The following is a 14,283-nucleotide window of genomic DNA, read 5'->3' as shown; positions in this document are numbered from 1 at the left end:
ATATCACTTTAACTTGCTACTCAATAAATTTCAGTAATTCCCTATCACCCCCAATATTACAATTGATATTCAAAGCCTTTAACAACCTATCCCTGTCCTATCATTCCAATCTTCTTATACTCTGCTTCCCTCTCCAAAATGTCACAGGAACAGGATTCTTCTCTTTGCTTTGGGCATTTTTTCTGACTATTTCATGTGCCTGGAATGCTCTAGCTTTCCTGGTTTCCTTTAATAAAATTCCATCTACAGAAGAGTCTACAGGAATCTTCTAATTCTCTTAATAATACTGTCATTACTCTCTTAATTATGTCTTATTTATCTTGCATGTAGATTCTTTTTCCTATTCATTGCCTCCCCATTAGATTGTCAGCTTCTTTTGGAGGATTGTCTTTTGCCTATTTTTGTATCTCTAGGCTTAGCACAATGCCTAAAAAATAGTAAGTACATAATAAATGGGTAAATTGATTGATTCATAATAGCTTCACATTTCATATGGTTCTTACTATGGCAATGAGTCACTGCATATGCAGCAGGTTCTAAAATGTTTTTATATTTTTTGGTCAAATACTTAGGCAGAATATGTTCATTTCTAATGGGTATAACCAATACCAGCTTTTAAAAAATTACTTTATTTTGGTATAATTAGTCTGTATAATACACATAAGATGATTACCTTCATCTTATGCTCAGGTCAAAACTCAGGCATCTCGAACAGACTTCTATCCTACAATTAAAGAAGAGAAAAGCTTAAAAAAAAAATTAAAGTGGACTTTGCAAACAAAATCTGAGGCTTGAACTCGGCAGATTTTGTGGAAACTGGGCGACAAAGGAAGAGATCCGGTGATTTCCCCGGAGCTCATATATTATCCTAAATTCTCTCCCAAAGATTCATGGTATAATTTGGTCTTTCTTGATCGCAAAGACTTTTTGGAATTCCAGTCTATGTATACAAACTTTGTCCAAGTATAAATATTTTTTCATATGCTTCATTGTTAAGTATAATTTCTGGCATTTTTGTTATATGAAGATTTTTAGTGTCCTGAAGTGCTTCTGTTTTTTCTTTTTCAAATTTTAATATTTTCTTAAAGATTTCATAGACTATTTTGTCTAATCTGGGTTTATAAATATTGTTATTTTAAGGTTTTCTTGCACTGAGTGGTCTTTGAGTTGAAAGTAGTATTGTTAAAAAGTATTATAACACTCTTTCCTAATATTGGTAAGATATTTCCATTGTTAGCTCTGAATGTCTTGTGGCCATATTTAATCAGGCTGTCAGTTGCAGAAGTAACAGAATTTCTTTATTCTCTCTGGATACTAGGATTAAAAATACCATGTATTTAGTAAATTCTTGAAGGGAATTTTACTTTAGATCAACATTAAAAAAATGGTAATTTTATAATGTAAACATCCATTCAGGAGCAAAACTGAACCCAATTATTGTGAACTTACAATTAAAAGATGCAAATTAGTTATCAATAAACAAATCAAATATAATGTTATGATTATTAATAATAAAAAGCATAATTATGTTTTTATATTGTTCCTACTCTCTTGAATTTAGTACACTTAGCTGTCCAGTGTTGAAGTAACCACTCAAATATTTTGGAGTTAGAGGACATTGATTCATATTCTGACTATGATATTTATTGCCTTTGTAACTATGGAAAAATCACAATCTCCCTGGGCCTTTATTTTTACATTTATAAAATTGATTTGGTTGCAGGAAGGCTATAAGAGCCTTTCTGGTTCTAGATCTATAATCCTGTGATTCTGCTTATACTTCAGATTTCTGTGATCTCATCCTTTGTGATTGGTTGACTCAAGTTTTTCAGCATCTTTACTTATCTGTTGACTTACACTTATGGTAGATTTGATTTACGTTTTCTATTAAGAGACGCTCTATGACAGATAACAGTCATTTCAGGGACAGCTAGATGGCTCAGTGGATAGAACACTGGCCCTGACCAGTCAGGAGGACCTGAGTTCAAATATGACCTCAGATACTTAATACTTCCTATCTGTGTGATTCTTAGCAAATCACTTAAACCCAATTGCCTCAGCAAAAAAAAAAAAAAAAAAAAAAGCTGATGATCATTTCCTCCATGGGCACAGATTGTAGCTCATTTGTATCTTCTTATCTTGTGTGATTTTTGTTCTTATCCTTGTAACTTTTGTTTATTTTTCTAGTAGATCATCCATGAAGGATCTGCCCAAGCATCTGGAAGGCTTTATGTAGGCCTTTTTTATATTTTTTTGATACTAGTGGAGCTCCTTTTCTTTGCTTCAGCGTACTTACACCTACCATACACCTCTCCATTGATTTTTGAATCGCCCACAATGTTCATCCTTTTTGAGATTTAGATTTTTCTTTATTTGCACCTATGCATTTCACTGGATAATATTTGTGTTAACAAGACAAAGTTTTGAGGCTAGAGGTAATTAAGAAAATCGCCCAGTTTCCCAGACATAGTCTGTGCTTGACCAGACTCCATTTAGTTCTGCCCATATTTATCTGAAGCCCTTTATTCTTTAATTATGTAGATTGCTTTGCAGTTCGGATAGGTTTTTATGTTGCATTATTTAAATAAAATTTATTCTAATTAGCATATCTAGTTCTAATTAGAAAATTTAGTTTAGTAATTAGTTTTTATAGGTACCTACTATATATTTTATATATAAGCCTTCATAATTGAGATACAAGTGGTAGATTCCATTTTTATTATGACACTTTACATTTTGCAACACCCTTGATAGACATTATCACATTTTAGTATTTTATATGATGCACTGTGATTTTCAGACTAATTTTCTTTGTAGCTGTCAGGGAAAAAAGTGATTTCATTTTTTTATTTATGGAAGCATTAACTTCATGTTCTATATATGAATTAACAGAGAAATCATGAATAAATTTTAAGAATCGATAAAACTACTCTATTAGGACAATTATCACCTCCAAACTCAAGAATTTCAATTTTTTAAATTTTTTAATTTAGCTAAGCAATACTTATCATTGCCATCAAGGCAACTTTGTTCTGCTAATGCTTAAGTTGCTTTCCTTAAAAATAAATAGGTCTCAAAGCTTAGAATTTTAATTTATTAAATTTTTACCTTTGTTTATTTGTAGTCTATAAAGAACATTAACCTTTCCTATTAATTTAGATAGACCTCATCCAAAAAAGGAAAGCAATTTTCCCCTCTGATCATAAGAAAAAGCAGTAATTGTTAAAATATGTACTATCACTTGTGTAGGACTTAAATAATTTCAGCTGGTTTGACTTTTTTAAAAAAACCTTTGAATCAGCAAACATTTCTTGAATGATTCATTTTCACTCATGCAATTTTTTAAAGTAGATATTATTTTAGGAATGGTTTTTGGATGCCTAGAGTCTTAACCAAATTGATATTTGCATTAAGATATGACCTGAGTATTGAGATTAAATAGATTCCTTGGATAAATATATTTTCTCTCTTCTCTCTCTCTTCTTCTCTGTCTCTGTATCTCTCTCCACCTCCCTAATTCCCCCTCCCCAAAGCAGGGACTAGTGTCAGTTTTCTCTTTGTATCCCCAATGCCTCACATGTAATAGGCAATTAATAAATATTTATTGATTTAAGCCAGAGGATTGCCTTTAGTTCAAAAACTTTTCTGAATTCATATATTAAAATGTATTTTCCAAAATATTAGTTAGAAATGAGATTCCTTTCATGATACTATTTTATGTAACACATAATTTAAAAAACCAAAAGCTACTTAACGTCCTTTTTTTTGAATAACTTATTCTAGTGTTGGCGAAATCCATTCTATGTGATCAGAATGTAGACTCAAGCTGGAAAGACTTAAAGTAGATTTAAAGATTTGAATATATATCCTTCAAGAACCAGCCTAGCTTAATTTGGAAAACATAAGTGTGGAAGCCATATGATTTTTTTTTCCCATTTTATTTTTTTCCTCTAGTAACTAGCAAGATCAAGAGGGATTGTGATGATACTTGAAGTATTGAAGCACATGCCAATATTATGATAGTTATGTAAGGTTTCACATAAAACTTATAATAATATAGACTTGTACTTTTCTAGGTACACACACACACACACACACACACACACACACACACACTTCTTTAACCCATTTCTAATGTGAGTAGGATTTCTGATCTACCAGCTCTCTTACCTCATTTAATTTCTCTGTGTTGATTCTTGGTTTTGCACCTCATTTGGTATCATAATTACTATTTTTGCCTTTTGAAGTTAAATCATACTCGGCTCTACCCCAGTCTTGCTTTTGTTCTACCCAATTACTAATGATAATCTTAGACATAAGGCTTACATTTCCATGTATAAAACATAAATAACTTGTCCTTATTAAAGTACCTTGAAATTAGTCTTTGATGTTGGATTTTACAGGTCAAATTTTCTACTGAGTTCAGCTTTGCCACAAAATCCTGAAAATCTGAGAGTTTACTGAATGTCCTTTTTTCCCAACTCTTTCAACTTTTTTTCCAAATTTTTTTTTATTGTTATATAGGAGTTCTGATACTTAAAGTGTAAAGGTTATGAAGTAGGGCAGAATTTGAATATAGTTAATAATGTTATCTGCATTAGAAATTACCTTATGATGATTATTATTGTTTTACTCAGTCTTTCTTTGCCTAGCATTATTATGGATAATTTAAATTCTAAAGATTTAGTTATTTGATTTTTTTAAGTGTTTTTTTTTTTTTAAACTTTTTTTAAACTAAAATCGGAAGCCTTTGGCAACCCATTCTCTTACTGACTACTTGCCAGCATGTCATATTTTCACGATTATAAAGAATATGAATCAAGTTGAGTCACTGATATCTGTTCTTAATACAGGCTTTTACTTAAAATCATTGAATAGTCTCAAGTAGATAAAACTCTTTAAGAGTTCTCTCAGTTAAATATTTAAAATACATCTTTTACTAGACCATTTTCCCATGAGTTGTCAAATTATATTACCAAAGTCAGATAGAAATCTTTTCTTGTTGCCAGACTGAATTTAGATCTTCTTAGCAATCTTGCAAATTCAACATTTGTAAAAGAAAGTGTTTACCATTAGATGTCTGTAAGAATGCCATTTGTTGAATTTTAATTAGATCATCTGTTATTTTAAATTTTCTAGGCCCCTTTCAATCTTCATTTAGCCTCTTACTTGAATTACTGGTCTTGTTGCAAATGTTGATGCCTTTAAAGGAATTCTTTGGTTTCTCCCTCTCATTACTCCTTTTTTACTTTAGCCTTCTCTGCTATAATGATTCTGAATGGCTTTAAGACATTAAAATATAATTTCCCTCCCCCCCTTTTAAACAAAGATTACTGTTGACTAATTGATTCATAGAGACTAGAAAAATGTCTTTCCAGAACAAGCAAGAGGCTATTGCAGCCTTCTCGGTGAGAAGTAATAAGATTTTGTCCTAAGGTGGTAATTATGTGAGTGAAAAGGAGGTAGAAATAAGAAATGCTGTAGAATTAGAACAGGATGGACAGACTTACAGGGGAATGTAATTACTGGAATTACTGAAATATTCAAGTTCATGTCAAATTTATCTGAATAATAACTTTGCTTTATTTTATTATTTTTGAATCCTTTAATATTGATGTGATTTTCTTATATTTTATTTTATATTTAAAATTTCTATTCTATCCAAGACACAGAAATAGTGTTACATCTTTAGAAATGTATATTATAAAGAAGTTTTGGATAGATGGAAATTGTACCCTTGAATCAGATAATAGAAACTGTCTAGGGTTTTCAATAGCCAACAAAAAGATCTATTGATATTTATTTATTTATCTTGCATTTGAGAGGCAATACTGGCTCTGTGATCCTGATCTCGTCTCTTAATCACTCAGTTCTCCAGACAACTCTCTAAGAATAAGTTATAGAGAAGGTACAGACCTATATTGGTAGAGGGATTTTGTTGACAACATGATTTATATGAACTAACCTTTTGATAGGGTAGCCAAGTAAACTAATGTTAGTTTGCATTCAATAGAGAAGAAGAGTGTCCAAGAATAAAGAATAAGTCATATTTTCTGTCTTGGTTAGCCTATGTCTGGAATAGTGTATTTAATATAATAGTTTAGGAGAATATAGAGCCCAGAGAAAGGCAACCACACTAGTAAAGGCTTTGAGTCTATACCATATGAGGATTGATTGAAGGATGCCTGTGTATAGACTTAGAAAAGGAAATATCTGAGAAGAAAGATCTAGTTTGATAGGTTAGCTTTCATGAAATGTTAGTGGAAAAGGATTATATTTGTTCTACTTAATTCCAAAGGGTAGAATAAAGAAGTCAATTTAGGCCTGATAGGGTTGGTAATAGTTTCCCCTCACCTGACATTTACAACAAAAGTATGTTGTAGAATGGATATTCTCCTCAAAACCTTCTAAATTTTCCCATTTCTGTTGAGATAATAATTATTGACTTTGCAGTCACCCAGGTTGCAAACCTGGTCAAGTATTACAGTATCTAATCTGTTTCCATATTCTATGGATTCTATGGATTCAATTTCCATAGTATTTCTCATTTCTACCTCCTTTTCACATAGCTACGTAAGTTCAAAATATCATCGCCTCTCACATAGAATATTGTAATTAGTTAAATTTGAGCTAGAAAATATGCTGGGTACAAAGAATATAGAAATATAGAAAGAATATAGAAAAGCCAGATTCTGTGATTCTCAGGTTCCTTATAACCAACTTTGTGGAATTCTGTGGATTTTTTTTCCTCACTTTTTCTTTTGTTCCAAAAGGTCAGTTTCACCAATGTAAATGAATTCAAATTCTCTTAATATTTATGCACGGAAGCAATTTTCAAAAGATTCTAGTGAGTAAAAACTTTGGCATGCAAAGAAAATTATAATTACTAGTTGGAAAATGTGTCTGAAAAATAGACAGTGAATTGCCATGTGGTTTCTCCTAGCTAAAACCATATTCCAAGTACTGAAGCAGCTGTCATTACATTTGCTTGGGCAAAAATCAACATTATCATGTTAGAAAGTCAAGGATATAATTGATGAGATATAATTTTCCAGTGTCAGGCTTGTAAGTCTGTAACTACTTTCCAAGACTGATTTAATTTTATTGTTGAACAGAAATCTGAGACTTCTAATCATGTGAATGGTCTTTGTTTCAATTCAATCAATATAATATTTTTTATATTTTCTATTTATTCACAGCTGAGCTCAGATAATTCAGAATTGTAATCACATAAATTATGGAAACAGAAAATTTCTGGATATTTTCTTATTTTTTATTTTTTTATGTTTTGTTAAAAAGTAAAAAAGTATATTTGAAATTCACAAATACTTTTTTGGCAAAGAAAAATCAAAAAATCAAAACTTTTTTTTACTCAAATTCTAGGAGATAGGAAGAAAATATTTTTTGCCATGGTAAAGGAGTAGTTTGTTTTCATTTTAGTTGTGTAATCTATGATCCAAGAGGTCTAGATGTACACAGATCAGTCGTGTTTTTAAATCATTTGCTCTTTGGTCTGTGCTCCAACTCAGAATTTCTTTCAAGAATATACCAATATATTTCATGTTTGAATATCTCCAGAAAATCTGTACTTTCAGCTTCTTTGAAAGCACTCAGTACACTGAAACTAAGAAAGGTGTTATTTAATCCAACAAAAATTGTCAGAACATTAAAAAAAAAAACATAACTAATATAATGAATACCCTATCTTTTCACATTCTGTCCTGGGAAAGTATGCAATCACCTCCAGTTTTATATTTCTCCTCTGGCTGAAAGACTGTCCTAACACTTAGGGGAAATGCTTGTGATTGCTTAGAATAAATTAGCTCCTGCCTCTAATTGTCCCTATAGAATTCTCACAGTCTCTGCCAGTCCTAGGACCAGGAGAATACACACCCCCATCATACCAGATTCATACCACAAATTCGTGTGCATGATCTTCCCGTTTCCTCTGTGCCATCTTGCTAGATGCACATGCTGCATGAAAAGGAAGCAGACATCCCAGCTGCCGCACTACTCCCAGAAGTTCATTTTAAACTGAATAATGATCAAGAAATCAGTTCTGGTGGTTTTTGGTAGGTCAGTGGTGAATGTTTTTTTGACTCGCCTTTCTTCCCTATAGTGGAATTGCTGCATCATTATACTAAGCATGTGCATCTGGTAAGATGGAATAGGGGAGACTTGAAGACACGAGTTCAAATTCAACCTTAGACACTGACTGGCTGTGTGACTTTGGGCAAGTCATTTAATATCAGTTTTTTAAGTGGGGATAAAAATAGCACCTACCTCCCAGAATTGTTGAGAATCAAGTGAGAGAATAATTTGAAAAGTGCTTTGCACAGTACCTGCCATTTAGTTTTATTTAAAAAAAAAGTATATGTGAAGGGAACAGAAGAGCTCAGGTAGTTTGACAATATAGTACTTAAATGTACTTGGTTGATTGATAACTTGTTAGTTTTAATGAAAGTTGTTATTATCATAACATTTTGTTGATTAAAATTATTTTAAATGTACGCATCAAGATGACCTATTAAAGTCCTCACACATAATTCTATATTTGTTGTTATTCACTTTTCTGTTGTATCCAACTCTTTTTGATCCCTTTTGATGTTTTCTTGGCAAATTTGGCTTCTTTGAGTTTTCCATTTTCTTCATTATTTTACAGATGAGGAAATTGAGGCAAACAGGGTTAAGTGACCTGCCCAGGGTCACCCAGTTTAGTTAGTATTTGAGGCATGATTGGAACTCAGGGAAGATGAGTCTTACTCTAGGCCTCACACTATGTCCACTGAACCACCTTCTTTCCCCAGAAGCCTATAGATTATGATCAGAATCATAAAACTGAAAAAAGTTCTTGAGCAGTTTTCTAGGCTGTTCCTTTGAATACTGATTGACCTTTTCCAGAGACTCTAGAGGAGGGACTTTGAAGAAATCTGCAGATATTTTAATTTTTAAAAAAATTTAAAGAAATAATAATAAGAAAAAAAAAAAGAAATACAAAGCAAAGAGAAACAGAACAAAAGTGAATATTGTCTTGTACCCAACAGAATATCAGGAAGAATTCAAATATGTAACAACAAATACCAGTTAAACAAAACAAAAAAAAAGTAGGAAAAATTATATTGAGTGTCCATCTTTTATTTACTTCCTTATAAATTGTTCTTTTGTTCTTGGCTGCACATCTTTTTTACTTCTCTACCACCCCCAAGCAGACTATAGTTAAGAAAGAATATATATATGTATGTATATATATAAATATAGATATATACATACACATATATAGACACACACATGCCTTTCCTTTCCCTACTGACTCTGCTTTAATTCTGCTCCTAACTTGCCTTGGTGTTATTTAACCTCCTCCTATTCATGGTTCATTCCCATGTCTTCTTCCCAAACCTTTTGCTTCCCTGTCTGCTCATCCCTCCTCCCTTATTTCTTTTTAGATTTTGCAGGGTGCTATACCCTTCATGGTATATATGTAATGTTGACTAACCCATACTCAATGTGAGTAGGCTTTCAGAATTACACACATGGGTTACACATGGCTTCCTTCTCACCCAAGACCAAGCCCCTGTAGCACAGCTGGGCATTCCCAATTAGCCAAGATTTCCTCAGGACCTCCTCCCAAGATTCCTACTCCAAGAAGTGAAAGTTTCTGTGGCTCCTAGTGAGGGTCACCCTAGGGCTCCTTACTTAGTGTTTCTGAGGAGCTAGTCCAGAGATGTTTGCACTTCACATGGATTAATCCTACTTTGGTCTTTCTTTAAATTTAAATCTTTTCCAGTTCTGAGGGACTCCTCTTCTGTCCCAAGTCTTTTTTATTTTTCGCCAGTCTGCTCATCCTGAGACAAAAATTTGTTCTATTTGTGGGGGAAATCTGGAGAGCTTGAAATTTACCAATGTACTCTTCTATCTTTCCAAAATCCTTTTGATATTTTAATTTTTTACAAAATGATTTAATTAAAATTTCTTTAATAGTTTTGCTTAATTTATTTCTTTTTCTTTCTTGACTGATAGAATCTTAAGAAGATTCAGGAAATGGAAAAGAGTGATGAATCCAGTACAGAGCTAGATGAGCTGAAAAATGCTGACTGGGTAAGATTCCTTTAAAATAATAGGAATTCTTTCTTTCTTTCTTTCTTTCTTTCTTTCTTTCTTTCTTTCTTTCTTTCTTTCTTTCTTTCTTTCTTTCTTTCTTTCTTTCATTTAATTTCTTATTTAACAATAATAATAATAATTTCTATGACAGTCATGGTATGGTTTGACAATACTAGACAACAATGCTAAGATCTGAGCTTAAGTTCTCTTTTTATCATAAGAAGAATTAAGAGTAGAATTTAAGCTCATATTGAATAAATATTAAGAAACTTGTTATTTGGGACATTGAAGTAGTTTTTCTTTTATTTAGGACAGTCAGATTGTGAAAATTTACTTTACTTTTTGCTGATGTTTCATAGCATCAGGTGGAAGATGATGATGATGATGGCAGTTAATACATTTATATAGAGCTTACTTATCAGAACTATGCTAAACTCTATTTTCTCATTTGATCCTCATGTTGTTATTATCCCCTTTGTATAGATGGCAAACAGTGACCTTACAGATCCCCTAGGCCAACATAGTCATCTTACAAATGAAGAAACAGAAGCTCAGACAGATTTAGCAGCTTTCCCAAGATCACATAAACAGCAAGTGGAAGAGCTAAGATAGAAAGTTGTTCTTACTTTTCCAAATCCAGTGCTCTTTTTAGTAGTTGAATGAATGAATGGAAAAGCATTTACTAATTAGTAAAAAGAAATGAAAGAGTGTCTTTAGAGAACTTTACTATTTAGAACTATTTACTATTTACTATATAGAGAATTTACTATTACTTTCAAGTATGTAACAAAAGAAACCACCAATTTCTTTTCACACAAACTCTTGCCCTGATAAAAGAATAATTTGTAATGATCATCAGTGAATAGAGCACCAGGCCTAGAGTCAGGAAGACCCAAGTTCAAATGTGACTTCAGACACATTAGCTATGTGTCCTTGGAAAAGTCACTTAGCTTCTACTTGGCCTCAGTAAGAATATAAAATAAGGGGACAGCTAGGTAGCACAGTGAATAGAACATCAGCCCTGTAGTCAGGAGGACCTGAGTTCAAATGTGGTCCCAGACACTGAACACTTCTTACCTTTGTGACCCTGAGCAAGTCATTTAACCCCAATTGCCTCAGAAAAAAAAAAAGAAAGAAAGAAAAAGAAAAAAATATAAAATAAAAGATATTTTCTGCTCTTAAGGAATTTATATCTAATAAATGAGATCGTGATAGCCAGGGAGAATCACTTTGATCAAAAATGTAATAGAGAAAGCGAGTGAGGCAATGGATGAGTGGATTGACAAAACCCAAACAGAAATAATAATATTTGATTGTAGTTCATGGTTCCAGAATTTTAAAGAGTTTAGGGAACAGGAAGCAATGGGAAGAAAGTGTTAAGCAATTGGTGAAGCTTTGGAAGAGAGAGCTTGAAAGGTGAGAGTGAACTGAAGTATGGTAGCAGAGATTTTCTTGAAATAGTGAGGAGGAAAAAGGACCCACATGTGCAAAAATGTTTAGCAGCTCTTTTTGTGATAGTAAAGAATTGGAAATGATTAAATGCCTATTAGCTGGGAATGGCTGAATAAGTTGTGGTATATGAAGGTAATGGAACATCATTGTTCTATTAAAAAATGATGAACAAGCTGATTTTAGAAAGGCCTGAAAAAGTTTACTTAAACTGATGCTGAGTGAAACAAGTAGAACCAGAAATACACCGTAAACAGTAACAGCTAGATTGTGCAAATGATCAACTGTGAAAGACTTGGTTCTTCTCAGTGGCTCAGTGATCCAAAGCAATTCCAATAAAACTTTAGATAGAAAATACCAGCTGTATCCAGAAAGAGAACTATGGAGATTGAATGTAAATAAGTCTTTCTTGTGGTCTTTTCCTTTTTTGTTCAGATTTATCTTTCTCAACATGATTTATAAAGAAATTTATAAAGAAATACGTCTTTAAAAAGCATTAATATACATGTATAACCAGAAAAAAAAACCAATTTTTAAAAAAAGTGTCCCATGAGAGACAATCACTAATCCAGACAATGGAACCCCAAGGTTCCACCTTACAGACTATTGTGCTTGATCAGTGCCCTAAAACAACATAATTTAGAAACTGATTTCATTATTAGTAAGAAAAGCATTAATTTATTCCAAAGGAAACAGCATTTTATTTTAGTTTTTCTCCTTATAAGTCCTTAAAAAGGGTATAGAAAAATAAGATGCAATGAAACAGAAGAAGAAAAGGAAATAAAGAATGAACATATTGAATGAATAAGGAATTTTAAAATATTTGCCCAAGAAACTCCCTAATATGATATATATTAAAAGACCAATAAAGTATCACAGATTGGAGTATTGAAAGTGAATTCAAAGTCCATCTGGTCCCATAGCTACCTGAATATAAAATTATTTTTTCAACATAACTGATAATTGGTCATCCATTCTTTGCCTCAGCAGTCCTCAGTAATAGGAAACTTCATTGTATCCTGAAGCAGCCCATTCACTTTTGGATACTTCTAATTCTTAGAGAGTTTTTACTTCCATTAAGGGGCATTTACCTTTTTACATTGTTTCTGGTTCTACCTTCTAGGACCAAATTGAACATGTTTCTTTTCCTCAAGAAAATACAACAACACTTTTGCCTCCCTTTTTCGTAATTAATGCATTCTTAAATTGAATGGACTTCTAAAGAGTTGAATTTAAAATTTTATAAATTGGATTATGCTGTATGTGACCTATTTAAAAGAATATATTGTGTATAAATTCTTTTAAAAACAAATACCTGTTTAGTATATTAAATTTTAACTTATCTCATTTTCTTAAAGCAGGCTTCTCCTTTATAATAATAATCACCATCAAAATCTGACACATTTCAGCATACGATAAAGAGTAATATTATTGATAAATCAGATAAATAGGTATATATGATATATAGAAGTTACCTAATTCTGTATATCATATATAGTTCTATATTGTTATTTTATATGTAAAGATATATAGAATAGATATAGATATATGTGATAAACAGAATTTCTTGGAAAAAATTCAAAAAATAGAAAATATATCTGAATAAATATACAGATAACTTTAGGTTGTACCTATACGAACAGATCTATTTGGTCATTTCAGTTTAACTTTATAGTTTTTCAGTTGAATATTGCATTGATTTTAAATTTATTTGAATATAGACTTTCCTTTCTGTTGTCCCTTTTCTTTTCTTGACTATAAGTTGCCAGTGTTATTTACTTTGGAAAATAGATTGTAATTTATTACTAGTGATAGCTAAATGAAGGAAAAGAAATTTTATTGTAAAAATGAGTTGCCCAGTGAGATTGTTCAAACCAGTTCCAATTCTTCCGTAATGAAGAATGGCAGCTACACACACAGAGACAACTATGGGAAATGAGTGTGGACCACAAAATAGCATCTTCACTGTTATTGTTTGCTTGCATTTTTGTTTTCCTTCTCAGGTTTTTTTCTTTCTTTCTACGCCCAATTTTTCTTGTGCAGCAAGATAACTGAATAAATATGTACACAAATGTTAATTTAATATATACTTTATAACATATTTAACATGTATAGGACTACCTGCCATCTAGGGGAGGGGATGGGGGGAAAGGGGAAAAATTAGAACAGAAGATTTTGCAAGCTCAAAGTTTTATAAATACAAAGCTATTAAAAAAAAAAAAAGGCAAGATCTTGATTTGGGAAACCTCCAAAAAAATTTAAATTTCCAATCCATGTAACTCCATTTACAAGATAGATCTATGATCATGTAATTTTTTTAGTTTGCATTTTTATTTTCTAAGAGTCATTTGCCATCCACATTGCTGTTATTTAAAAGAATCATGACACCGGTTCATTTGGGGATATCTGAAATTCTTAATTCATTTAGTTAAAAATGGAGGCACATGACTTGGAAGTGCTTTAGACAGAGGAGACCTTATAAAATTTCCAAATCTTACATGCATACAGCATCTTCCTGATGCTCTCAGAAAAATCCAGGAAGTCCTCCATAAACTCAAATAAAGTGAAACATGCTTTGTACAAAAGTACTTTTTGCAGGATGATCGATTTTGCTATTCTCAATGATATAATGATCCAAGACTACTCTGAAGGACTTAGGATGAAAAATGCTATTCATACTGAAAGAACTGAATACAGATTGAAACATACTTTTTTAAACTTTATTTTTCTTTTTTT

At 31.9% G+C, this 14,283-nt stretch overlaps 1 protein-coding gene across 4 annotated transcripts in view; it reads left to right on the top strand.

The window, feature by feature from the left end:
* Nucleotides 1–14,283, top strand: part of SPIRE1 (spire type actin nucleation factor 1) — a 148,949-nt gene that overhangs the window by 81,497 nt on the left and 53,169 nt on the right. For all 4 annotated transcript variants that reach the window (XM_031946663.1, XM_031946662.1, XM_031946660.1 and 1 more), the window contains exon 5: nt 10,018–10,095. In XM_031946663.1, the coding sequence (XP_031802523.1) occupies nt 10,018–10,095 (78 nt within the window). The remainder of the gene's footprint in view (nt 1–10,017; nt 10,096–14,283) is intronic.

The sequence above is a fragment of the Sarcophilus harrisii genome, chromosome 1, assembly GCF_902635505.1.
Source record: "Sarcophilus harrisii chromosome 1, mSarHar1.11, whole genome shotgun sequence".
In the NCBI taxonomy this organism is placed as follows: domain Eukaryota; kingdom Metazoa; phylum Chordata; class Mammalia; order Dasyuromorphia; family Dasyuridae; genus Sarcophilus; species Sarcophilus harrisii.
This window is presented reverse-complemented; position numbering and strand designations above follow the sequence as displayed.